The sequence below is a fragment of the Sciurus carolinensis genome, chromosome 11 (assembly GCF_902686445.1).
Source record: "Sciurus carolinensis chromosome 11, mSciCar1.2, whole genome shotgun sequence".
Classification (NCBI taxonomy): Eukaryota; Metazoa; Chordata; class Mammalia; order Rodentia; family Sciuridae; genus Sciurus; species Sciurus carolinensis.
The window spans coordinates 125,173,064-125,199,877 of NC_062223.1; the positions used below are offsets into that span (position 1 = coordinate 125,173,064).

The 26,814-nt window shown below is 37.4% G+C and overlaps 1 protein-coding gene across 2 annotated transcripts; it reads left to right on the forward strand.

The window, feature by feature from the left end:
- Window positions 1–790: 790 nt before the first annotated feature.
- Window positions 791–26,481, forward strand: Stt3a (STT3 oligosaccharyltransferase complex catalytic subunit A). 2 transcript variants are annotated; one of them, XM_047516297.1, is made up of 18 exons: window positions 791–916; window positions 3,322–3,447; window positions 4,776–4,836; window positions 6,936–7,057; window positions 7,415–7,560; window positions 11,020–11,110; window positions 12,128–12,234; window positions 13,261–13,425; window positions 14,871–15,051; window positions 15,840–15,995; window positions 17,104–17,195; window positions 17,844–17,999; window positions 18,238–18,426; window positions 19,617–19,733; window positions 19,847–19,949; window positions 24,015–24,203; window positions 24,974–25,089; window positions 25,936–26,481. In XM_047516297.1, the coding sequence occupies exons 2-18, from the start codon at window positions 3,360–3,362 to the stop codon at window positions 25,972–25,974; spliced, it is 2,118 nt and encodes a 705-aa protein (XP_047372253.1). In that variant the 5' UTR covers window positions 791–916; window positions 3,322–3,359; the 3' UTR covers window positions 25,975–26,481. The 2 variants fall into 2 exon arrangements, with proteins under 2 accessions (XP_047372253.1, XP_047372254.1); XM_047516298.1 differs by having other exon boundaries at window positions 876–997.
- Window positions 26,482–26,814: the final 333 nt, after the last annotated feature.

A 26,814-nucleotide genomic window follows, 5' to 3' on the forward strand; every position in this document is an offset into this window, starting at 1 on the left:
CAGCTCTCTCTGGCAGGTGTCTTACAGAGCGGTGAACTACTCAGGAGGGCTGGGCTGCCTCCCAGGTCCACAAAGAAACCGCCCTGGAGAGAACTTTGCTGGAGGCAGCGACTGTCCCTCAGTCGGGCAGTGTTGGTTCTTCCACCTTCACCTGGACACCCCTTTTAGGCCTACAAAAGCTCTTTCCCAAAGCCGGGCGCGGAAGAAATGAAAATGCCTAATGAAATCTTTCAGGGGTCCCTTATCTACGGCAGTTACCAGAGCAAGTAAAAAATAGCCCTCGAGCAAATTAGCAGATGAATCCTGTACCAGATCGAAAGGTCGGTCTGGACCAGGAAGCGTTTGAGTTTTCACCGACAATAGTATGTTTTTCCCGCCTCTCCTTTAACTTTTTACTAGACAACGGTCCATTTCTTCCTTACGAAACAGAGATAAGCAGCTTCACGATCCCGCTCTTTGGGATTTGTAGTGTTAGCTAGTACCTAAGCGTAGTTTCCGTTTCTGGTCACATGACTGGGGTAAACGGACCACACCTTCTCGACGCTACTTCTTCCCAGTCCGCAGACTGACACGTCACTCCTCGTTCCTCAACCAAACTGCTCCAAGCATGCTCTTTCCCGGCTCTTCGCTCTCACGGGCCGGCCTATCACAGCTCGGTGGGAGCACATAGTCCCGCCTCTGGACTGATAAAGGATAGTTATATTAACCAATTAAGAAGTGGAATTGCGACTTGGTCCCCGCCTCCGAGCCTGACAGACAATGTCGTGATCTTATCGTTCCTCCGAAGTGTTGTATTGGCCCGGAACCAGCCAATGAGGAGCAGTCAGGGAGGCGGACTCAGCCGTTGCCAGGGTTGGGTGCACCGCTGAACGGATGGCAGGAGGAGTCGAGCGGGTTCTTGAGGAACGCCGGCCAGGTGAGAAGGCCGTAGGCTATAACTTGAGAGTTAGCGTCTGTAAGGTTCCGGGTGTTGACGGGCGTAAACGAAGTTCACGAGGTAGGGCTCTAAAAGGTGGTGGGGAGCAAAGCTTAGGGCCTTGCTGAGGAGGGGGCGTGGGGTGTGGTGTGGGGATCTCCTGGAGTGTGAGGATGTGACGGTCTGGGGAAGGAGGGTCGTGGGGACGGGGCATGCGCTTAGGCCAGGAGGGCGTGGGAAAGGCTGGACGTCGCCACTAGTGACGGGGGAGAGGCGTAGGGTGCTGAGGTGGTGGTGGGGTCCCGCGATGGGTGGGGTCGGAGGTGGTCAGCTCTGTGTGGGTGGAAGGAGAGGGAGGTAGGACCTGCCAAGGAGAGCCGAAGGGAGGAGCGGGAGCAGAGCTGTGTGAGGGTGTGGACACGTGCGTGGGAGAACGGGGCTGGAGAGGTCGCAGTCGTGGAAGCTAGGGTAGGGTGGGACGAGATGCCACAGTTTGCAAGACACAGTTAAGGAGAAGAGCAGAAAGAAAAGTATTTTAACTACGTGTCTTTGCCCTTATTTGCTTTGGCGCTGTGCGAAAATGACCGGAGAGCACAACATGAAAAGTACCTTGACCGTCCGGCCTTAAATGACCAGTTCCTTTACTCAGTTTTCAGGTTGAGGTACAAGCACACTCATTTCCCCTGCTTACTCTCATAGGTGTGTGGGTATCAAAACAGTGGTGTTAAGTTTGTTTCTATTTCAGTCATTCCAGAAAACAGCTTCAAACTTGAGAGATAAGGCTGGATTGTGTACCTCCTGGAGTTAGGTCTTTGCATCAAAAGTTTTTACCTTTGGGATTATAATTAAACACATCTATAACTGCTCCTCTGCCACGGTTAATTATAGGAAATATGTTTGAATTCTCAGTGTTGAGGCTAGGAATGTGTGTTTCTTCATGCCTTCCCTCCTAGTCCAGTGTTATTTCCCCCACTTTACTGCAGTAGTAGTGGGAAACAGATTAGGACTAATGTAGGTTCCTTTTGTTTCCTGCATAGTTTTGAACAATATTATTTGTTATTATATTCATCCCTTTGCCCTTGATCAGCTTATAATTTAAGAAGGTAGTACTGTCTTGCACAGAAATGGCTAACCTGCTATGGTTTAAGAAATGCTGTGTAGCTCTTGTCTGTCAAGTGATTATTTTTCTGAATAGTCTGTAGACTACTTCCTGAACATTTTATTTTAATACAGTTTTCCCCTCCCCCTGCCTTTTTCTGCTTCAGTAGGAAAAATTTATTTTCTTTTCCCTCAAGATTAGCATCTGGTTCCATGAATTATCACTATGTCATGGAATCAGTCGCTTCAAATCAGCAGTGTAAGTTACAGAGAGGCCTGGAAATAGATGATTTAATAGATCTGTGCAGTAGTTACAGTGTGATATAGGGATTAAAAGTACAGTGGTCTATGTATGTTTATCTTCCCCTCTTGGGTGCATGCTTTCACTTGCTTTAGTGATCAGTCATGCTCTTTAGTTGACCCTACAGCCCTTTTGAGATTTGGAACAGAAGCCAGTCAATTGAATCTAACATTTAGGGCTTGAAATTGTGCCGATTCAGTCATGACTTCTTTTTTTCCTCTTTTTACTTTCACTTCTGTACTTAATGTTTACTCCCTGCTCCTCACCCTCCCCCCATATATTTGTGTCTTTTTCCTAGTGTTTTCTTTCTTCATTATTTTTTCTCAACTTTCCATCTTTCCTATTTATTTTTGCCTCTCTCCTCTGCACCCCATTTTGTCTTTCTGCTTCTACTTTACTCTTTTCTTGGTGCTAGGGATTGAACCCAGGGCCTTGAGCATGCTCAGCATATGCTTTGCTACTGAGCTGCATCCCTAACCCTGCTTTACTCTTGTGTGATAGTATTGCCAGTCATAGTTATGTATTTATTAGGTGTGAAGGAGTGGGAAGCATAATCATGAGTGGTTTCTTTTGATATTCCTTTTTAGGGTTTTTTGTAGGGGGAGGTGTATTGGGGATTCAACCTAGGGACATTTAGCCACTGAGCCAAATCCCCAGCCCTTTTTATTTTTTATTTTGAGACAGGTTCTTGCTAAGTTGCTTAGGGCTTTGCTGAATTGCTGAGGCTGGTCTCAAACTGTGATCCTTGCCTCAGACTCCCAAGATGCTGGGATTACAGGTGTGTACCACCACATCTGACTCCTTTTTAGTTTAGTTTAATCTCATAGATCCGATTGTGTCTGCTTCCTTGCCAGTGTATCATACTTTGGGTAAGTTTTGGGTATTGGTACTAAGTTTGCTTTTTACTAGCTCATATGTCCCTTATGGTTCTCTACTACCACATAAGATAAAAGTTAAGTAAATTGAGGGTGTTCAGTATCCTATGATCCTGACTTTTCCATTTTAGCTATTTGATTGTCTTCTGTTGCTGCCCTTGATGTCAAGATGACTAAGCTTGGATTTTTGCGGTTGTCCTACGAGAAGCAGGACACACTTCTGAAGCTTCTCATTCTATCAATGGCTGCTGTGTTATGTGAGTATGCACATGGACTTCTGTTTCTTTGGGAATAAGAAGAATAAAATGTTGAAAAAAGTCAAACATGGCTTTCTTCAAATGCTTTGAGGTTGGTTTTTTTGTTTTGGTTGTGTGTGTGTGTGTGTGTGTGTGTGTATAGAACTGGGGATTTAACCCAGGGAGGCTCTACCATTGAGCTGCATCCGTAGCCCTTTTTGTTTTTATTTTGGGATAGGTTCTTGCTAAATTGTCCAGGCTGGCCCCAACTTGCGATCCTTTTGGCTTAGGCTCCCAAGTAATAGGGATTTCAGGTGTGTGTCACTGCACCTGGCTAAATGCTTTGTTCTTCTAATGGATGGTAATGTTCTTCTTCTTGCATTTTTCCTTCATGATAATTTTATGAAGGCAAAATTAAAGAAACAAGGACTGGCAATCATCTGGAAAAGAACAAAAGCATACTAATTGTGTTTTCTCACAGGGCTGAAAGAGATAATGGGGACTGTTGGATACTGAATTTTGTAGAGGACAATTATCTTCAGTTTAGGTGCTTAGTATTTTTGACAGTTCTTTTTTCTTTTTTTTTGGGGGGGGGGTGGGTACTGGGGATCGAACCCAGGGCCTTGTGCTTACAAGGCAAGCACTCTGCTGACTGAGCTATTTCCCCAGCCCCTTGACAGTTCTTGAGAACTTACTTTTGTAGATTTTCTGGTTCTTCATAGTCATAAATATAGTCACCTTTGACATAACTTTTGGGTTGCTCAAAGATTAAGGTTAGTTGTGTGTGTGTGTGTGTGTGTGTGTGTGTAGTCAGCATTTACAAAAGATGAGCATGTAAGCTGAATTGAGTATTAGTAGGTAAATGTAATGTTAATAGACTTTGTTTACTACAATAAGTAATTAAATGTGTTCTACCTAAGTGTAAAATGTAGACGTCACTGTCAAACTTCTTTTGTTTCCTGTGTGTGAGGAGGGATGGATAAAAACTTTATTCAGAAAATTCTTTTATATTTTATGTGACCCCCCTGTGCTGAATAATTCTATTTTCTTTATAATGCTCTTATTTATCTGCTATTGTTTTCATGGCGCACTAACATTAAAATATTTGCCTAGTGTAGTGGTGCATGCCTGTAATCCCAGCACTTCGAAGGCTGAGGTAGGAGGATCATGAGTTCAAACCCAGCCTCAGCAACTTATTGAGGCCCTAAGCAACTCAGGAGACCCTGTCTCTAAATAAAATACAAAATAGGACTGGGGATGTGGCTCAGTGGTTGAGCGCCCCTGAGTTCAATGCCTGGTATCAAAAAAAAAAAAAAAAAATTAAATTATTTATGCTCGTGTTTTTGTAGCTTTCTCCACTCGTCTCTTTGCTGTCCTGAGATTTGAAAGTGTTATCCATGAGTTCGATCCGTGAGTACCTTTACTTGGTCTGGTATTATTTCCTTTGGGAGGCATTCAGGTTCATGGGTTTCAGATTCAGATTTAAGTCAGCTCTCAGGATTGGGGATGTGCTTTCAGTACATTGAAGGGGAAAATCCTGGAATTTTTCCAGATTTTTGAAGCATTTCTGTTGGAATTGACCAGCTAAGTCTGGTAAACTGAAAAATGTAAGAAGCATTGCTGGTGTGACTGCCTGTCACTTAAGATCTGGCTAGGCTAAGAGAAGTCTGACTTGAGTTTGGTCAAAATTTAGAGATGCAGATCGACAGAAAGGAACCTGGTGTATAGTTCAAGCTCAAAAGAGAATTAAAAGTCATGAACTTGAGATTCATGACTTTTTTTTTCCTGTTTACCATTTATAGGCTAGAAATTGGTCTATTGTTAAATTCTAAGGCATCGAAAAGTAGTAAAGCTATGAATTTTATTAGACTTTATTGAATTTAAAAGAATTCAGTTTTCCTTTCCCGAACATTCATTTTCTTCCAAGCACTGTTTTACAGATAATTTCTAAATCCTTACAGCAAACAGTAAGATGTAGGCACTTCCCTTTTTATATATGAAGCTCAGGCTGGGAGAGGTTATCCAAAGTTCCAGTTTAATAATGGAGATGCCAAGATGAATGTGGATTTGTCTGACTCCAGAGACTGGTGTCACTGTGTTATGTTACCTAATGTTAAGGCTTATGAAATGTTTGAAAAGCCAGAATCATAGGTTCTTTTTTTTTTTTTTTGCAGTGCTGGGGACTAGAACCCAGGGCCTTGTGCTTGCAAGGCAAGCACTCTACCAACTGAGCTATATTCCCCAGCCCACCATAGGTTCTTGAAGTATCATTTGTATCTTAAAAATATTCACCTGCTGGAACATTGGTTCAAAAGTTTAATGGTTGCATTGGTATGCAGATTTATCATTTTGTTTTGTGTAGATACTTTAAAGCATTTTAGAGGCATTACAGATATTCTTTTTGGGGCCTCCAAAATCAACTTATTTTTTTTTCTCATGAATGAGGAAACTTATGTTCTTATGATCACAGAGTTTCTTTCTCAGACCCTCTAATTGAGCAGATATTCAGGAGAGAGGGAAAACAAAGGTATCTGCTTTGTAGTCATAGAACTGGAAGAAAGCATAAAGCTTATGGGATTTGACTGTCCTTTTTTGGAGAGGAGAACCTTGTCCCACTAACATACTGCCTCTGTATCACTCTGCCTCCTGTTAGTAGGTAAAGGACATAATTCTGACGTATGTTGACTGCCTTCTCCCCTCATCCCTTCTCTCTCTGATGGTTACCAAAATAACATTCTTCAGTGATGAACAGAAAGAGATTTCTGCCATCCGTTGCTTCTCTTACCTACTTTAGCTGCCAATACTTGATTGACCAAATAGGAGATAGGATTAGGGAGGTGGGCAGGAAGGACATAAGTCATGATTAAGACTTATTTATTTATGTATTTATTTTAGTCTGCCTTCCTTCTTCCTCTTCTTCCTCCCTCCTTCTTCCTCTTTTGTCCCTCCTTTCCCTCAAGCTTGGTGTGTTAAAATTTTTCATTCTGCATATGGTGTTATACCAACATCTTTGAGGATGCTTATCACTTGAATTTATCTATGTGTCCCCATGTGTGGTATATAGAAATTTTTCTTTTTGATGTTCCTGTCAATTAAAAAATCTACTGGTGTTCCTATCTCAGTGGCCTTGTTTTCTGGGTGCTTTACTCTCACTGCTCCTGTTGCCTACCATGTGCTAGCCTGGTAAAGTGTCCTGCTTGGATGCTTTGTGGTAACAGGCTCTAGTTTTATTTCCTTATGAGAAAAGCATTGCTTTAGTTGTGGCAAGCATGGAGTAGAAATAAGGAGACTCACAGTAATGTAGGGATTTTTTGGTACTGAATATCACCATATTTCGGATGTAGTTATTATTAAAAACTATTTGTATAATTTTAATACCAAAGTGACCTTTATTGAAGTAATGGTAAGTTCCTCAGTGGTATACCCTGAGGAATAAAATTTACTATAAATTAGTATAAGTATTTGGGTAGGAAGAAGAGGAGACACAGATCTTTTCTTTCCTGCTGTAGGTATTTTAATTATCGAACTACTCGGTTCCTGGCTGAGGAGGGATTTTATAAATTCCATAACTGGTTTGATGACCGGGCCTGGTACCCTTTGGGACGAATCATTGGAGGAACAATTTACCCAGGTGAGAGGAACAGAACTTTTTTTTAAATACAGGACAGTATTTATATATTATAGAACAGTTTCTTATATTTCTAATACATGACACTCATAATTTCATCCTGATTATAGATTTTTCAACAGTTTATCTTATATAAGACAGGAGAATATGTGTGGGAGAAGGGTGATGGATGGTTTTTCATATATTCCAGACTTTTCATTGAATCCTTAGGAAAGAACTTTAGAGGCCTACTGCAGTTGCTGTGTTAGTGTTGTGGTGGTTTGTCAAGACCTGTGTAGTGACTTTACTAATCCTTTCTCTTTCCCTGAAGTTCTTTGTCTTACCAGGACAACCTAATGGAGTTTCTCCTTCCTGTTTCAGGCTTAATGATCACCTCTGCTGCAATCTACCATGTTCTTCATTTTTTCCACATCACCATCGACATTCGGAATGTCTGTGTGTTCCTGGCCCCTCTCTTCTCCTCCTTCACCACCATCGTCACGTACCACCTTACCAAAGAGCTCAAGGTGAAGGATTTGGGGTGACAGGAGACTTGGGAATGAATGTTGTTCAACCTTTCTAGTTGATGCTAGAGGGTAGGGAACTGAGAGCCTTAGAAGAACAGGAAACTAGAGGCTATGGACATTGTTTGCTAGACTGTATTGAATTTATCCAACCCTTCCCTAGAATATGTCGTTCTTACCATTAGCATTTATTTGCCCATAGGAGAGAATATTTGAAAATCAAATGTAAATTGCTTTTGAAAGAGGGAGAGAAAAATCTGGACATGCCTGAGGCAGGAGGATCTCAGGTTTGAGGCCATTCTGGGTAATTTAGTGCAACTCTGTCTCAAGATAAAAAGGACTGGAGCTGTATGTAGCTCATTAATAATGCATTTGCCTGGCATATGTGCAGCCCTGGCTTCAATTCCTAGTACTCCCCACTCCCCACCATCAACAAAACAAAACATTTAAAATGCATAATGTGAACTTTTGATTTTGAAGCCCTCACCAATGTAAGGAAGAAGAAAAAAATAACTACACAAAAATTTCCAAGGTAGTTTGTTCTTTCTACTGGAAATAAGCACTTACAAATTGTTTATTATTTTTTTTAAGTATTTATTTCAAAATATTTAAGCCATCCGGCTTCTCTAATAGACTTCCTAAGTGCTGACTCTTTTTTCAGAATTTCAGCTTTGCTGACCCTGGTTTCCTGTAATCTATTCTTAGTCTGTGGCTGTGTTATTAGGGGAACACCTGAGAGATGATAACCTAGTAGAAGAGCTTTAGAACCCTGAGTTTAATTTGGGAAACTTTTTATCCTTCTCCTTGCTGCCTTTGTCCCAAATTTGACTCTTATCAACAGACAAGCCCTTTTTCTTTTGGAGTGTGGTTTATATTTTGTTTCTACTTTTTCCCTGAATTCAAATAAGCCTGGTGTTACTCCAGCTTTATTACCTAAGTTCCAGGTATCTTCAGTTCAAGTGGATTATCACCTATCTTTTTTGCCTTTTTGACTTACATAATAATTTTCTTCCTTTGTTCATCATTGCATGGCTTTTAGAGAGGTATGCCTGGTATTCCTGTGCAGTCATTGTTAGAGGAAGAAACTAATAAACCTGGGAATACCTGTAGTCAAACAGCCCATTCTGTGGGTTGGGGAAATGGCTCAGTGGTAGAACACTTGCCTGGTATGAACAAGTCCCCGGGTTCAGTCTCCAGCACTGTAAAACAAAAACAAACCCCAAAACCCCCAAGGCAGCCAGGTGCAGTGGTACATGTCTGTTATCCCAGCAGCTCAGGATCCTGAAGCAGGAGGGTTGCAAGTTCAAGGCCTCAGCAATTTAGGGAGATCCTGAGTCAAGATAAAAATACATATATGAGTGAAGACCTGGGATTGGATGGTACATATACACAGTAGAATATAAGCCATAAAGAAGAATGAAATTATGGCATTTGCTGGTAAATAAATGGAACTCTAGAGACTATCATGCTAAGTGAAATAAGCCAATCCCAAAAAACCAAAGGCTGAATGTTCTCTGATATGTGCATGCTGGCTCACTTGGGGCAGGGGAGTGAAGGTTCATCAAACAGGGGAATGGTGGGGGAGAAGGGGAATAGGAATGGGAAAGCAGAATGAATCAGACATTACTTTGTTCATATATGAATATATGACAAGTGTAACTTTACATCATGTACAACCACAAGAATGGGTTATTGTCTTAAATCAGCTCAGTTTATTCTGTTAGAAGTAGTACTTCTGCAAAACACAGACAGGCAACAGTTATAAAGTTTTACAAGGAATACAAAATGAACATTATAGTATCTTTGGTATCTATTTAGTCTCTACAAAGACCCATGTATTTATCAGCTCAGTTACATACATGTTTTACATAAAATAAAAACAGCTCTCACAAACCTAAATACCTTTTACAATTTACCCAAACCTTTACTTAAGTTTTGTATTTATCCCCTGTTTGGGGATCATAGTAATCTTTACACCAAAAAAACTATCTTTTGAATGCAACTTTAAATAAGCTTAATTCTAGCCTACTTTGGAACCATCCTATCATGGAGAAAGATGAGAGAGGCAGAGCCTTAATTCAGGTGAGACTGGCCTCTTGACAAATCTTAAAGTGTTTTATATCTGAATCTGATCTTTGCCTCTTTTTTTTTTTTTTAAAGTATCAATTCACAATGTTCTCATATGTTATTTCCTGAATGTATCTGAATAACAGTTAACATAATACAACATTACATCTAAAACATGAATTAAACAGAAACACTAAGAGGGTTTCTAACTTCCTTTTTATGGAAAAAGTGGCACAATGTTTTTATGTTCCACACTGTCAACCTTTGAACAAATCAGGCTCTCCTTATTACCTTTTGAAAATTAATTTAAATCCCATCCCACTGTAAAGAGTAACACAAAATTTTATATATAACTTATAACAACAGGTTACCTTTATCTGGTTATAAAACATTAAATGACATAAATAAATACCAATCAAATTTGTTATTTCTATATAAATCTAAAGGAGCCTATTGCTGCAGATAATTTTTGTTTGAGACAACACCAACTTGGTAAAGTGCTCTCCTAAGTTTTACATTTTAAAAGACTTGTATACTTGAAGAACATTAATGCATCTAATACATCTAAGACATATGTGTCACAATTACACACATCCTTATGTTAATGATATTTAACCTTTAAAGTAAAATATAGAATCCATAGTGTATGGTGACAATAATCACAGGTCTTCATGGATTAGCAGTACTAATAAAAATTGAAGGATAGTCTTGAATTCTTATACATTTAGGAAACAGTGTTGATAACCAAAAATAGACAAATTGATAACCAAAATTATTATTTTGGTTATTGTTGATAACCAAAATTAGTCAAAGTAAACAGATATAAGATAGTTCTTCAAATGATAGTGTCACCCTTCTATGTCAGATACAATGTATAAAAGGGCGCACTTATTGGATACCTTGCCAGTAAACCTACATAAACTTTCATTTTACAAACTTTTACATAACAGATAAGACCCAGACAAACATGGTTTGCAGATGTATACATATCTTTAGTTATATATATTTAAAAAAAAAAAGAATGGGAAGTTATATTGCATGCATGTACAATATTTCAAAATACATTCTGTCATGTATAACTAAAAAAAAAAAACGACCTGGGGTTGGGTGAATGGGACCAAAAAAAAAAAAAAAAAAAGCAAATAGCACATTCTTGGGCAAGCGCTGATATTTAGGTAGCTTACATGACTTACTATACTGTTTCAGACATGGTATCATGGGGACTTGGTTATAAAATTTTTAGCTTTTTGGTACTATGAACATTTTTAGTATTTCACCTCTGCCTTGGAAATTGTTGGGTGCTCTCTCAACCTGTTATAATCAGAATGGACCAGTGGGTCATTTGTTCTCTCTCATAGATGTGTTGGTGTTAACTCCTATTATTTTTTTCTATAGGATGCAGGGGCTGGGCTTCTTGCTGCTGCCATGATTGCTGTAGTTCCTGGATATATCTCCCGATCTGTGGCTGGCTCCTATGATAATGAAGGTAGACTTGTAAAATGCTAAAGGGGATCTGTTCACTTCATTAACTTCATTGTCCAAAAGAACTTCACAAAGTATTGTAGAAATTGGGCTCATATATATTGCTGAGCAATAATAAAAATGATACGTGGTAAGAAGATTAGAAATGGGCAAGAAGGGATATTGGACAAGTTTGTTTTCTCCTTCTGTCATCCTTGTTAGAAGGTAACTGGTAAATCTTAAAAACTCTTGGCTCATCTCAGGACTCAGAGTTAACTCTGGTTTTAACATTATAATCATTTGCTTTATTTTCCTAGATAAAGGGGTTTAGTTGTCCTTAAAATTATAATGACTTTTATTGAGTTTTTAGTTTAAAAATATTCTGGAAGACAGTGTTAAATATTATAAAGATAGATGATGAATAAGATTATTTTGGCTCATAATTAAAGGGATAGATTATAAATATTATGTTGGCCCATAATCTGGTAAGATAAAAATGGACCTGTAAAAATAACTCCAGTAACAGGCAAGTAATGCTTTGTGCTATGATAAAAATATGAAGAGTACTTTGGAGTGAAGTACAAGGAAAGATTAATTTGGGTTTTCGAGTTTGAACTGGGCCCTGAAGTTGGTACTTCAGTAGGCAGATATTAAGGTTAGTTGCAATCAGAGCCAGCTTGTGTTAAGATGTAGAGGCAGGATGGCACATGATAGTATAGTACTTCTTTAGAAGTAGCAGGAAATATAATGCCTGGAAAGAACAAAACTAATAATGGCAGACATTTACTGAGTGCTTACTGTTCTAAATTCTTTAAGTGCATTGTTTATGTTTGTCTTCACAACAGTTTTAGGGAGTGGATACTAATATAGACACCTTTTTTATAGGAAACTGAGACAAAGGGAGGTAAAATAATTTACCTAAAATCACAGTGTTACCAGGTAATAGATCAGAGATCTTAATCCAGGCAGGCTGTTCCAGAACAGTATTCTTAGCCACTACGCTGTCGTGGCCTCTTGAATTTCGGGTGTGTTTTTTCTGCAGGGATAGCCATCTTTTGCATGCTCCTCACCTACTACATGTGGATCAAGGCAGTGAAGACTGGTTCCATCTATTGGGCAGCCAAGTGTGCTCTTGCTTATTTCTATATGGTAACTTTTTCTATGTGTGTTCTTTTTTTTTTTTTTTTTTTTTGCTTTGCTTTAACCCAGGGCCCCACACATGCTAGGCAAATGCCTTACTACTGAACTATATCCCCAACCCCTCTACATGTTTTTCATTTTTGAATTTTTTTTTAAACAGTACTAGGGATTGAACCTAGGGGCACTTGTAACTTGTACCACTGAACTACATCTCCAGCCCTTTTAATTTTTTTATTTTAAGACAGGATCTCACTAAGTTGCTGAGGGTTTCACTGAGTTGCTGAGGCTGCCCTTGAATTTGTGATCTCCTGCCTTAGCCTTCCGAGTCACTGGGATTACAGGTGTGCGCCACCACACCCAGCTTTTAAATTTCTTTAACTATTTCCTGTGGGTACATATTAATTGACCAACCTCTTCTGGTTATGTTCCCTCTAAAATTTTCCTTTTCCAATATATTTTTTTCTGTTTAGTCTTACATACATACTTAGACTTTCATCCCTTATCTACTTCTACTTGCTTACATATCCCTAAATTCTCTGGGGGACCTTAAAGTGGATTGCATCTAGATTTACTCTGCTGCCTTGGATATGTCTTCCTATATGATCATAATGCTAGTAGCCATAAGGGAGCTGGTGATGAATTTACAATAGTGGGTTTGAATGTAATTTTTCTACCAAAAAAGAAAAAAATCAATTATTTAAACTGTATGTGTGTGTGTGTGTGTGTGTGTGTGTGTGTGTATGTGTGTATGTGTGTGTGGTGTTGCAATTGAACTCAGGAATCCTCTACCATTGAGCTATATCCCAACCCTTTCTATTTTTTTACTTTGAGATAGGGTCTCTCTTAGTTGCCAGGGGTGGTCTGGAACTTATGATCCTCCTGCCTCAGCTTCCTGAGTTGAGGTGTGTACCATGTGCCTGACCTGTTTAAACTCTTTAAGCCACTTGGCGTAAGTAAAGTTTATAGTTACTGTAAAGTATAGTGGTGGTGGTCTGAGGAGGAGTGCTCAGAGTAACTGTTCCTTTTCCATCACAGGTTTCTTCATGGGGAGGTTATGTGTTCCTGATCAACTTGATTCCTCTCCATGTTCTGGTGCTGATGCTCACAGGCCGTTTCTCTCACCGGATTTATGTGGCCTATTGTACTGTTTACTGCCTGGGCACCATTCTTTCCATGCAGATCTCCTTTGTGGGTTTCCAGGTGAGTTTTAAACTTAGTAGCGTTTTCAGCAGCTTCTACTCTAAGCAGCTCCAGTTAGATTGATGTAACTTGGCTTCTGTTAAGAAGAGTAGGACTTTTTCGCAGCTTTGATCTTGTGTTAACCGAAGCAATGGAATCATTGGTCATTTACGTCTACTTCCAGAAACATGTTAATATTTGCTCGACAAAATTGGAATTTAACAACTTATAATTTAGCTTATGTTGTGGGAGGGGAAGGATGTTTCAGTTGAGCTGAGTTGATATGAGTGATCAAAGTTATATATATATGTATATATATATATATATATATTTTTTTTTTTTTTTGGTACTGGGATTTGAACTCATGGGCACTCAACCACTGAGCCACATCCCCAGCCTTATTTTATATTTTATTTAGAGAGGGTCTCACTGAGTTGCTTAGTGCCTTGCTGTTGCTGAGGCTGGCTTTGAACTTGTGATCCTCCCGCCTAAGCCTCCAGAGCCACTGGGATTATAGGCATGTGCCACTGCACCCGGCTCAAAGTTATAATTTTATAAACAAAAAAGTTATAATTTCCAGTCCCTTTTAATGCTTATGATCCCATTTAATAACAGTGAATCCTGATATTAATGGGATCTTTGTGTAAGTCCTTCAGGAAGCAAAGTGCAGACCTTTTAACCACATTGCTCTGTACACAATGATGTGTTTGATTTCTTATGTAAAATTCTCATGAAAGTGGAATCTTTATTCGGAGGTCAACAAATATTTCTTTCTTGATCAACTACTATTTATAATTTGCTAATCACTTTGAAATATAAAGATAGTAAAAATTTGTCCTGGTCCTTAAGGAAGTTAGTTTTGTTGGGGAAAAGAAATATATGCAGCAGTCTATAGCCTATAGTATGCTGGTTCTCAGAAAGTAGTTCTCAGAACCAGCAGCATCAGTGGAAACTTGTTAGAAATGCATATTCTAGAGCTCCATAGAACTGCTGAGTCAGAGACTCAAGTTGGGGCTCAGTAACTTGTTTTAACACCCTGGTGAATTACGATGCCCACTAAAGTTAGAGAACCACTGGTCTAAGGCAAATAGTGATTTAAGTGCTAGGAGAGATCTAAAGTACTGGAGAACATTGAGGGGAGGGGTTGGTTTGGCTAATTAAGAAGAGATGGTGTTGCACTGGGTCTTGAATGATGAGAAATCAGTGAATGGAAATTTCAGGAAAATTGCAGTCCAGGCCAAGGAAACGGCCTGAGCAAAAAGACAGAGATGTGATTATGATGGTGTATGGTATGCTTTGGGGGACTCTAGCTATATTTGGAAAATATGTCAGATGAATTAAACCCTCCCCTAGTTTGACCCTAATTCCTTTTGGAAACCTCAGAATTTATTTGACCCCTGAAGTAGATCAGGATAATGTAGGTCTGAGCTGTATTATTACCATATATAATGTTGTTTCCTCTACAGCCTGTCCTTTCATCAGAGCACATGGCAGCCTTTGGAGTGTTTGGTCTTTGCCAGATCCATGCCTTTGTGGATTACCTGCGCAGCAAATTGAATCCACAGCAATTTGAAGTTCTTTTCCGGAGTGTCATCTCCCTGGTAGGCTTTGTCCTACTCACTGTGGGAGCTCTCCTCATGCTGACAGGTAGGGCAGGATCACTCCTTTTAGTGTTAAATAAAATGGATACATAAAATAGACTCCAGAGAGACAGAGTATTTCCTGACCATAGGAGATTCTGTCTTTTACTCCTATTTCTCTTTATTTTAAACACTAAAGTTCTGCTTTTTTACATTCAGTTCACTTGTCACTCCCAGTGTTTGATTCACCATAGCAGAGAATGTCTTATTAGAGATACTTTTAATTACACCCAGTGAAAGAACTGTATCTTACTTTGCTAATCTTTTTCTTTTCTTTACTATTGGTTGGTTGGTAGACATTCTTCCATTCTTTGTTATACCTTACATTATGGCACTTATCTAATCCTATGGTAACTTAGTCATAGCTATTCAGATTGGTTGGCCTGCCACATTTTCCTCCTCCATTTTCCTTACTTCCACTTCTCAGAAGCTAATTTGTTTTTGCCCAAGTATTGTCAAATTTGGAGCAGGACTAGAAGACATGGTTTATTTAATCTCTGGAGTTTTCCAGATTAGGCCTAATGCCTTTTCAGGAAGCTCTTTTGACTCTATTTTTCTCTCTGAATTTATATATAGTCCAATTCCTATTCTGCTGGCTATTTTGACTAAAGTACTCCCAAGTTTGAAAGAAAAGGAGTGAAACTCAAATATTATTGGTAGCATTGAAGCAAAAACTTAATCCTTCTCTGTCTCTAAGAGTCTTAATAAAGTGGAATGTTGTGATTAGTTAGGTTAGGATGTTTATTTGTTTTAGGAGTATAGTGTGTGAAATATTTATTGCTTCTTTGCTGCCAGGAAAAATATCTCCCTGGACGGGGCGTTTCTACTCACTGCTGGATCCTTCTTACGCTAAGAACAACATCCCCATCATTGCTTCTGTGTCGGAACATCAGCCCACAACCTGGTCATCCTACTACTTTGATCTGCAACTCCTTGTCTTCATGTTTCCAGGTCGGTCCACCTTGTGTTCTGAAGCGGCCTGTGATTTCAAATATGTCAACTACCCTCATCTTTGTTCTTATTTGCCCGTTTATGCTGTTCCAGACAGAGGATGGCTAAGCACATTTTCCAGATATTTAAAGCAGAGTAGGAGTCAGAAATTGAAGTTACAGATATTGGCAAGTTTAGTTCCTCCTGGTTGTCTGTTCATTTGTGTTATGTTAAAATTCAACCCTCATTCAGGTTTTTTTTGTTTGTTTTTTCTCTTTTTCTTTTTAGTATTTCTGGTATATACTCCTTTGCCTTCACCTCATTTCTCTTATTGCAGTATTGAAGTTCCATAATGGGCACTACTAACTGTAAAGTCTTTTCATTATCTTCTGGCCAATTCAGATTATGTCTTAGAACTTACCAATGTCAGTCAGTGGTCTTTTTCTTTTATAAAATAACTTATACTTTCTTTTATTATGAAAGTATTTGTGTATTGTGAAAGCAATATAAGTAAGTAAAAACATGGTAAAAATTGGAGTTTTTACCACCTATCTCTAACTACTATTGATTTTAATTTATATTCATCCATTTATTGATATTGTGAATATCAATATATATTCATTCACTTATTTATTGAATAAGAATGAGATCATACAGTTTTTCCCCCTGATCCTAAAGAATCATGATAGGGTTGAGAATGTGGCCTAGCATGCTCAAGACTGTTCAGTTCCTAGCACTGAAAAAAAAAAATTAATTTCTCTGTGATTTAGTATTATTTTATAGAAATACTTAAGATATATCATTTATTAGTTTTGTTGTTTTAGTACAGAGAGGCATAAAGATGTATAAAAGGGTAAATAGTCTATAACCTTATATATCAATGTCTTAATTGATGTATTCTGTTTTTAAAATACACTGTAATTAATTAGCTCCTTTGCTGGTCTTTTGCACATTTCTGTGATTTTTTTTTTTTTTTTTTTTTTTTTTTTTTTTTTTTAGGATAAATTCCTAGAAGTGGAATTACTAAGCTAAATGTGTAGAATCATGTAGTGATATAATGAAGATAATTTCCCTTGTAGGTTTCTGCCTACAGGGCTCACCTGCTTACTTCTCCTTCCCTCTTTTGTAGTTGGTCTCTATTACTGCTTTAGCAACCTGTCTGATGCCCGGATTTTTATCATCATGTATGGTGTGACCAGCATGTACTTTTCAGCTGTAATGGTGAGGAATTCCCTCAGTCCTAGCAAAACTTTTTACCCTTAACTCTGAGGTGCTTTTTTTGTTTTTGGTTTTTCCTGGTAGGATTCAAAAAGTACTAAAGTTTGTGTAGATGATTTCTTCTGAGCACTTTAAGGACTGAATTGTAGAGCTACTTGCTATTGTTGATTCTTGCTAGGGATGTGCAAGACATTCATACATTCTGGTTGTGGTGTTCAACTTTTTTGGGTTTTTATAACCCTGTGTTAGTAAGGCAGTTTTGCATTTTGTTGAAGAATTTGACCCTGGATAACTTAAAAAGGGAGATGATGCTTTTTTTCTTGAAGGTGTGGGAGAACTATCTAGGGATAGATTGTTAAAAGAGAGGAGGGATTTTATATATTATAGGAAGACAATATTTCTCATACTGTTTTGATCTCAAACCACAATTAGGAATATACTTATATCATTTCTCAGGACACACACTATGTACCTATGACAAAGTTTAAGAAATATATACTTCTACTATAGGTATAGCAAATATTTTCTATTCTTTCTTCACTGAGAAATCATGTTTGATGAAAACCCCTAAATTGATGTCATGGTCTACTAATAAACCAAAATCTATAATTGTAAAACATTGGTTAGACTGATTATTCCTGTCTCTTTTAGGTACGTCTAATGCTGGTGTTAGCACCTGTTATGTGCATTCTTTCTGGCATTGGAGTTTCTCAGGTACTGTCCACATATATGAAGAATCTGGACATAAGTCGCCCAGATAAGAAGAGCAAGAAGCAACAGGATTCTACTTACCCTATTAAGAATGAAGTAAGAATTAAGGGACAGTATAACAGACTTGGGAAACTACATGTGTGCGTGTGTACACACATGTGTATGTTTGTGTTTTGAGTCGGGGAGTAAATTAGAGCACTGTAACAGGTGGTTAGAATCAACTCAGATAGCCCCTGACTTATTTTGATTCATCTCATTTATATTGTCTGCATATAAGAAATTGTTCTGTTTTAATTTAGTTTGGTTTACTATGTAATTCTTTTTCCTTGTTTAGGTGGCAAGTGGGATGATATTGGTCATGGCTTTTTTTCTAATCACCTACACCTTTCATTCAACCTGGGTGACCAGCGAGGCCTACTCTTCTCCTTCCATTGTACTGTCTGCCCGTGGCGGGGATGGCAGTAGGATCATTTTTGATGACTTCCGAGAAGCATATTACTGGCTCCGTCACAATACTCCAGAGGTGAAAATATGGGAGGAGTGAAATTGTGGGGTAGGGATTAAGGGAGAAACACTGGATATTATTGTGAATCATATGGCTTTTATAAAGGTGACAAGCTGGGAGAAATGGGAATTTTAGAAACCCAGCCTTGAATGAACTTTAAAGGTCAACTTCCATTCAATTCAGGGAATTCTTCTGTAGTGATCTTAATTATCTAGACTTTCCATAGCCACTTGCATTGATATAATGGTGGTTTTAATATGAAACAGACCATCCTTCCCAATAGTAAAAAAAAAAAAAAAGCTAGTCATGGTGGTGTACACATATAATCGTAGCAACTCAGGGGACTGAGGCAAAAGGATCACAAGTTTGAAGCCAGTCTAGGCAACTTAGCAGGACCCTGTCTCAAATTTTAAAAAAGGACTGGAGATACAACTCAATGATAAAATACTTCTGGTTCAATTCCTAGTACTGGGGGGGGAAAGTTATATAATACATGTTTACTGTAGAAAAATCAGGAAACAGAAGCAAGGAAAAAGATGTAAATTTCCATCAAGTTAACACCTAAATGATAACTACTTTTTAACATTTTAGCTTATACCTTTTGAGAATCTGAAGTCATTTCTTTTGGAAAAGCTATTAGACATGGCATTTCTGAGCATATTTGTTAAGAGTCAAAACAAAGAATCATTCCTCCCCCCCCTAGTGCTGGGAATCGAATCCAAGGCTTTGCATGTGCTACACAAGTGCTCTACTAGTGAGATACAACCCTAGCCTCAGAACTAAGAGTCTCTTAATCCTTGCCCATCACATCTTGTAATTTTGTGTTTTTCCTCCCATCTTTATAATAACTGATTTTTGTGATAGTGTTAGAAGGTCATTAATTTAATAAAGTTACTTAGTGGTACTAAGTTATTCATTTGGCTGTATTGCACAGTCCCCTATACATCCCACATCATTGTGCTTATTTATATGAAGTGATCTGGAAATGTTGGGTTGTATATAACTTGCGCTGAATTTTCATGATCATATATAAATGGAGGAACAGATGCCAATATTTATTTTCTGGTTTGGAGTGCACTATGTAGTGAAGAAATTGGTTAATGAGCCAGGCCTCACTTTCTATCAGACCACAGATACCCTTCCACTCCTCCTGCATTTTATTTTTAGGGGTAGTAAGAATCCTGTTCTTTCCTTTCCTGTTCTTTCAGGATGCAAAGGTCATGTCATGGTGGGATTATGGCTATCAGATTACAGCTATGGCAAACAGGACAATTTTAGTGGACAATAATACGTGGAATAATACCCATATTTCTCGAGTAGGGCAGGTAAGTTAAGGAATCTTTTGAATGTTTGATATGCACAGTCTAGTGGAAAATACTCATGAGGAGATTTTATGATTTGAGATTTTGTTCTGAGGATTGTACATTCATTTTTCTAGGCAATGGCATCCACAGAAGAAAAAGCCTATGAGATCATGAGGGAGCTTGATGTCAGCTATGTGCTTGTCATTTTCGGAGGCCTTACTGGGTATTCCTCTGATGGTAATGTACTTTATTCTATTACTAACCACAGGGCACAGATTATGAGAAAACTAGATGAATCTCCTTATTACTCTTACCAAGACTTCATTTCTTTTGTTTTCTCTTCCTCATTCCTTCTCACAGTGTGACATGCTATAATTGTTCAAAGACAGAAGTATTTCCCCAACTAGTAAAACAAAGACTGTAAGGCTTATGACAATGAACTTAAGAATTAGCATTATTTAGTGGCTTTAAGCCATTATTTGCCAGCTTAAAAAAAATGTTTCTTAAATATATGTAGGTATGAAATGTGTTTACATATAAAAAATGTATATGTCATATGTATATGTAAGTATACACATAAACATATGTACATATGCACCGCCCTGTTATTTATGAGTTACACATCCATGAATTCAATGAAAATATTGGGGAAAAATGTGATAAATATGTATAGACTTTCTTATCATTATTTTTTAAACAATGTAGTATAGTATAAAAAGTATTTACATAACATTTATGTTGTATCAGGTATTATAAGTAATCTAAAGATGATTTGAAATATATGGGAGGATTTAAGCTATATGCAAACACTATTTAAGGGACTTGAGCATCTATAGAATTTGGTTTCAATGGAAGTCCTAGAAGCAATCCCCTGCAGATACTGAGTAGCAACTGAATCTATAAAAGAATAAATGTTACCATGTTCTTTGTGATAACTGGCAAAAAGATAATTTTAGAAGAAATATGAAAATATAGTTTACTGCTTTAAAAATAACTTTTACAAGATTAAACTAATATGTGTTAATTTTCTAAAAAGTCAAACAGTTCTGATGGTTTATAATAAAGAATGAGAGTCTTCCCTAAACTGGAGCCTCTTTAACACCAGTCCCCAGAAGCAATTATTCCTAGCATTTATGGTTTTTTTTGTTTTTTTTGGTGCTGGATATTGAATCCATGTTCTCATGTGCATGCTAAGGCCAGCACTCTACCATTGAACTATACCCTAGCATCTCATAATTTTAAGTTATCTGTGTATTCTGCTATTCAGTGATTGGTCAGTTTTACATATACTTTATGAACTTCTTAGAGTAAACAAGGAGTTTGGCAGTTTATTTCACATTATCCCCTTTTTCTTTTTCATTTCTTATCATAGTTAATTTATAATTTTTGATTAAATCCAGAAGTGTTTTCAATATCAACTTTAAATATTATCGACAGCTGAGTCGACTAGTACACTATAATTTGTTTACCTTCAGTTAATGATTACTTTGTGTTTTCTTTTTGGTGCTGAGGTTTGAACCCAGGGTTTTTGCTCATGCTCAGCATACAGTTTACTCCTGCGCTAACCCCCCAATCATAAGGCTATTTCGTAAAGATGTTTTCATATTTTAAATTGACTTCTAATATAGACACATGACAATTCCATCCGGATGGAATATATAAAGTAATAAGACTATATCATGTGTGTCTTGTTTGAGCAAAGTAAGAATGATGATAGCAGGGACCTAGATAGACTTCAGCTTTCACAAACAATTGAACCAGAACTATTTGGTTGTGTGCAACTATTTTTAGGTTTTGTTTTTATTATGATACAATATTTCTAAATACTGTAGAAATATATTTATGTATATATGTGTACATGTATTTAAGTGCATACATACATGCATGCTGTGTATACATATGTGTGGTAGAAGGGGAAAGTCTTAGCATTAACCACCATTAAGTAACCATTGTTAACAATATTTTATTATAGGTGTTCACCACCATATTCAGCTTATTAATTAGGCTTTATTAGTAAGAGTTTTGAAAATATTTAGAGGTTCTATATAATACAAAAGAGTGAACCTAAAGTCCTGAGATTGTTACTATTGCTGTTATTTAATCATGATAATGTTCCAGTTGATTCTGTCTGAGCATACTTTTAATATTTTAATATAGCGACCCCTACATACATATATACAGGTATGCCAAAAAGTAAATCGTATTTGGCATTGCCTTAATTGCTCATCCCCCCCCATCAGCTCCTTTTGTTTTTAACTTCAACTTCAGTCATTATTCTTGTCTATCTTGAGTCTATTAAAAACCAACCAGTCAACAAATAAGAAAAACCATAAAAAACAAAAACCTATGACTTGGGCTTTGAAAGCAATCTTTTTTTTTTTTTTTTTTTTTTTTTGTAATGCTGAGGACTGAATTCCAAACATTGGCTGGACTAAAGATGCACTGTGGCAGAGTTACACACCCAGGCATTCTTAAATAAATTCAAAATATTTTGAATATTTTTATGCTGAGTGTTACAGACTCCAAAAATGACATTTTCTAACATGATTAATAGGCATTTGGGTATAAATGCTTTTTAATATGCTTCATTATTTCATGGTCATATCTCACTGCATTTCTTACATGTTCTTAATTTAAATTTCCTTTGAGTGTTCATGTCATGAACAAAATTTTTTTCTTTTGCATTGTTATATATATTTCATTTTACTTTCTATTGAATACTTATGCAGATTTGAAACAAAAGTTAGATCTGATCATAGTGCAGATTCTCTCCAATGAGAGATTGATACAGTATTACCTTTATTTATATTTTTTTGTAAACAATTGTATCTTTGAAATTAATTTTTTCATGAAATTATTATTATTATTATATTGGAGGTGTTGGGGATCACGCCCTAGGGCCTTATACATGTAAGCATTCTACCACTGAGCCACCCCGCTAGGTCCTTCCTATTATTTTTTACTCTTCCATTTAGTAAGCTTGCCATATTTTTGCCTCAGATGTACTTGCCAGATAGCTATAGTGCCAGAGTTCTGTGATATTGAGTTGATACTTGAGTTTTGTTTTGGGTCTTGTTTGTCTGCATGATCTGGGCAAATCTATACCTCAATATTTCCATATATAAGATGAAGGCAAGAATATAGATACTATAGGAGGATGGTAATATTGTTCATTGAATGCTAACCTTGTGACAAATGATACAGTAAGTGCTTTTACTTACTTCTACTCATAATACATAATACCATAGCAACCCTATTATTTTTCCAGTTTGATAGATGAGGAAACTAATACACAGAGAGGTTATATAACTTGCTCAAGGTCACTCAACTAGAATTGGTAGTGCTAGAATTCCAATCCAATCCAAATAATGTGGATTCAGAGTCTTTTCTTAACCACTAGAATATTCTTTGGAACCCCTCTTAATAGTATATTAGGAATTGTATTTTCCTATGAATCAGTAATACTTTTTATACTAAGCATCCAGTTAAACAGAGCAACTGATTTCCCTGAAGCCATAAATAAGCAATAGAGAATGACATATCTAAGAGAGAGATCCTGAGTTGATGTTAGTGTCGGTATTAATAGAGTCTGGGAGTATATTTGACATAGAAATGTTGACCTCTTATGTTCATGCTTTGGAGGGAGGTGACTTTGAAATTGTAGGTCAAGAGGGAGCAGCACACTCGTATTTTCCATTTTGGTAAAGCTGCTATCCCTTAGGTTAGTGCACTGGCCAACAGAAATACAACGGGAGCTACGTAGTCATTTTAAGTTCTCAGTAACATCATACATGTAAAGTACTTGAAATTAATTTTAATAATTTATTTAATTGAATATATCAAGACATTTAACAAATAACCAGTGTTTTACCCATTGTGTGTGTGTGTGTGTGTGTGTTTTGTACTAAGCCCTAGAAATCTGGTGTATATTTTACTTTTATAGTATCTCTTAATTTGTATTAGCCACTTTTCAAGTTCTTAATTAGCTCCATGTGGGCTAGTGGCTACTATATTCAATAGCTCAGCCTCCAGCTAATATGTAGGAATAGTGACATTTGTGACATAAGACTGGATCAATAGCATAGGATTTCAGGATTCTAATAATCTCTAAGAAAAATTATACATTTTGAGGAAAAATATTTTACTCACACATTGTCTTTTATACATTAGAGTTAAATGGCAGCATTCCCTATTAGAAAAATATGGAGAATTTCCTTAGAAATAGTGACTTTTTCATTAGGGTATTTAGTTCCAGCAACCTTTCTGATGCAGCAGTTTTTTTCTTTTTCTTTTTTTCTCTAGATATCAACAAGTTTCTTTGGATGGTTCGGATTGGAGGAAGCACAGACACAGGCAAACATATCAAGGAAAATGACTATTATACTCCAACTGGGGAATTCCGTGTGGATCGTGAGGGTTCTCCAGTGCTGCTCAACTGCCTTATGTACAAGATGTGTTACTACCGCTTTGGGCAGGTCTACACAGAAGCCAGTGAGTGATTCACAGCATTAACAATAGTAGTAGTAACAGAAATAAATAGCTAGCAAACATTGTGTACTCTAAATGCTTTATATCTATTAACTCATTTAATCCTCACAGCAACTCAGAAAGCAGACACTAATATTATTAGTATTTCAAATATGAAGAAAATTGAGGTACCAGTAGGTTACTTAACTGGCCAACTTCACATGACTAAGTGGTAGAGTCAGGATTCAAACTCAGGCAGTGTAGCTCTAGATTCCATGCTTTCAGATGTCTTTTGTTGGGTCTCAGCAAAGCGCATTGCTAAGGAAAGGAATAAAGGGATAGAGAGACAAAAAACTTCATTTCTTCAGATGGATACACTGAGGAATTTGATCAGGTTGTCTTTCCTTTGGTCTTAAATTTTATGGTTTGCATAAAATTTAAGTGCATGCAGGTCCTTGGCTTCTGATAGGTTCTCTGATCTATGGTAGCGTTAGTTGTGTGTTAAAGAGGCCTTTGAATGACCTTTCTCAGAAAAAGAGAAAAAAAAAAAAAAGAGGGGTTTGGAAGTCAGCCCCTATCTCTTAGCAAAGATAAGCTCTATGGATTCTGGCATGCATCATCTTGTACAGGACTTGAGTTAGGGTAACACTTGATTTGCTCTCACTACCTGATGCTTTTTTTTGCAGACTACAGTCTGAGGAATAACAATCTGAATATTATAAGATGTACTGAATCTTCTCTACTTTCTCTTTAATAAAGCAGAACCATAGAATGTATTTTTTGTCCCTTTGTAGAACGTCCACCAGGCTTTGACCGTGTCCGAAATGCTGAGATTGGTAATAAAGACTTTGAGCTTGATGTCCTGGAGGAAGCATATACCACAGAACATTGGCTGGTCAGGATATATAAGGTGAGCAAATGCTATACTATCTCAGAGTGACCCTCAGGTTTTCCAGATAGGTTCTAGGACTTAAATAATGGGTCACCATATTTCTTAAATAAGGGCATTTCTGAAGACACCTGTATCTGAAAGATACTTGCAACTCACTCAGAATTTTACTTTTAAAATTTTAGATATGCTTAGAGAGTAGACCTCCCAGTGATTTTAGCAGTTGTTGCAGCAACATTTTTCCAGCTGATGTTCATTCAGCATGTTTCAGTGATCAGGCTTGAGGGGAGAAAAGAAAGATAAAATTCATGTGTTTGTTTCTGAACTACATTTTCTTCTCTTCTACTGAGGAATTTATGGCAAAAAGACACAGGCATCACATATGAGTGTGTTATATCTCTTACACAAAGAAAAGATTGAGCTGGGTGCAGTGATACACATGTGTAATCCCAGTGTCTCAGCCGGGCTGAGGCAGGAGGTTCACAATTTCAAAGCCAGCCTCAGCAACATAGCGAGACCCTAACCAACTTAGCAAAGTGAATAGGGATGTGGCTCAGTACTTAAGTACCCCTGGGTTCAATCCCTGTTACAAAAAAAAAAAAAAAGAAAAAGAAAAGACTGAGAGACTTTGATACATGAGAAGGGAAAAATTTTTACTACTTCTCACAGAAGTACTCTGAAAGGTTAAGCAGAGCAACTAGTTCTTCTAATTCATGTTTATTTATTCACAATGTCAAACCACACAGCAGAACTAAACATAATCCATCCTGCTCTGGGTGAACCCATTTCAGTAGGAAAAACTCTGCAAAGTTGACCAGGTTATCGATATTAAATTGACTTTTTTTTTTTTTTTTTTTTTTGGTGCAGGTAAAGGACCTGGATAATCGAGGCTTGTCAAGGACATAAATGTCACACATCCAGCTCTGATACGCTTTGCACTGAGCGCATCATATTTAGAATGTTGAAGATTTTTTTTATATGCAGTTTATAAGAACAGAGCCGGATGACATTAGAATTGTCTGGAAGTTTTGCCCTGGACAGTATGGGCTGGGCCAAAATGGAATGATTTTTATAATTCTGAGCAGGTTACCAAATGAAATGTCATGGATTTACTTTGGTCAATTAAAGGGGGGAATTTTTTTTAAAAATGTGCCTTATTTGTTTTGACTTAATGGCCGATTTGAAGACAAAAGTTTATGCTGGGTTGCTCAAAGGATATATAGCTAAGAGCTCTTTATCAGTGCTCTTAGCTCCCTGAGCCAGGTAGGAGGAGCATTCATTTTCTCTTATATCAGGAAAACTATTAAGGACTAGCTCTGACTCTACATATATAAAGTTTTGTCATACTGTCTGTATTATAGCACTTAGTATGATGCCTTGCACATAGTAGGTGCTCAATAAATTTTTATCAAATGAATAAATGTTTATGGAACAAGAGGAGTGCTCTTTCTGGGCAGGAAAGACAGCTTCTTGCTATTATGTCTCTGTTCATAATATTTTTTCTTTAGAGGCTCTTTGACTTTATAAGTGACAGAAAGCATCTAGCCAGACCTGATCTCACCTGTACTTTTTGGGAGTAGTGAGGGCTTTTATTTTTTTAGAGCAGGAATAAATCAAGCGTGACTAAGTCAGCAGTTTCAAAGACTCAAAACAGTGAAACGTTATCAGCTGAGAGGGAGAAACTCCTATAGAGCTCGATAATCAGTAGATGTTTCTGAATCAGCTTAAATGTAATTATACACATCT

Excerpts from the sequence above, each read along its gene's own strand:
- Stt3a (XM_047516297.1), top strand. The coding sequence starts at position 3,360 with ATGACTAAGCTTGGATTTTTGCGGTTGTCCTACGAGAAGCAGGACACA. Across the intron at positions 13,426-14,870 it reads TCTCCTTTGTGGGTTTCCAG|CCTGTCCTTTCATCAGAGCA; the intron begins GTGAGTTTTAAA and ends TTTCCTCTACAG. Across the intron at positions 15,052-15,839 it reads AGCTCTCCTCATGCTGACAG|GAAAAATATCTCCCTGGACG; the intron begins GTAGGGCAGGAT and ends CTTTGCTGCCAG.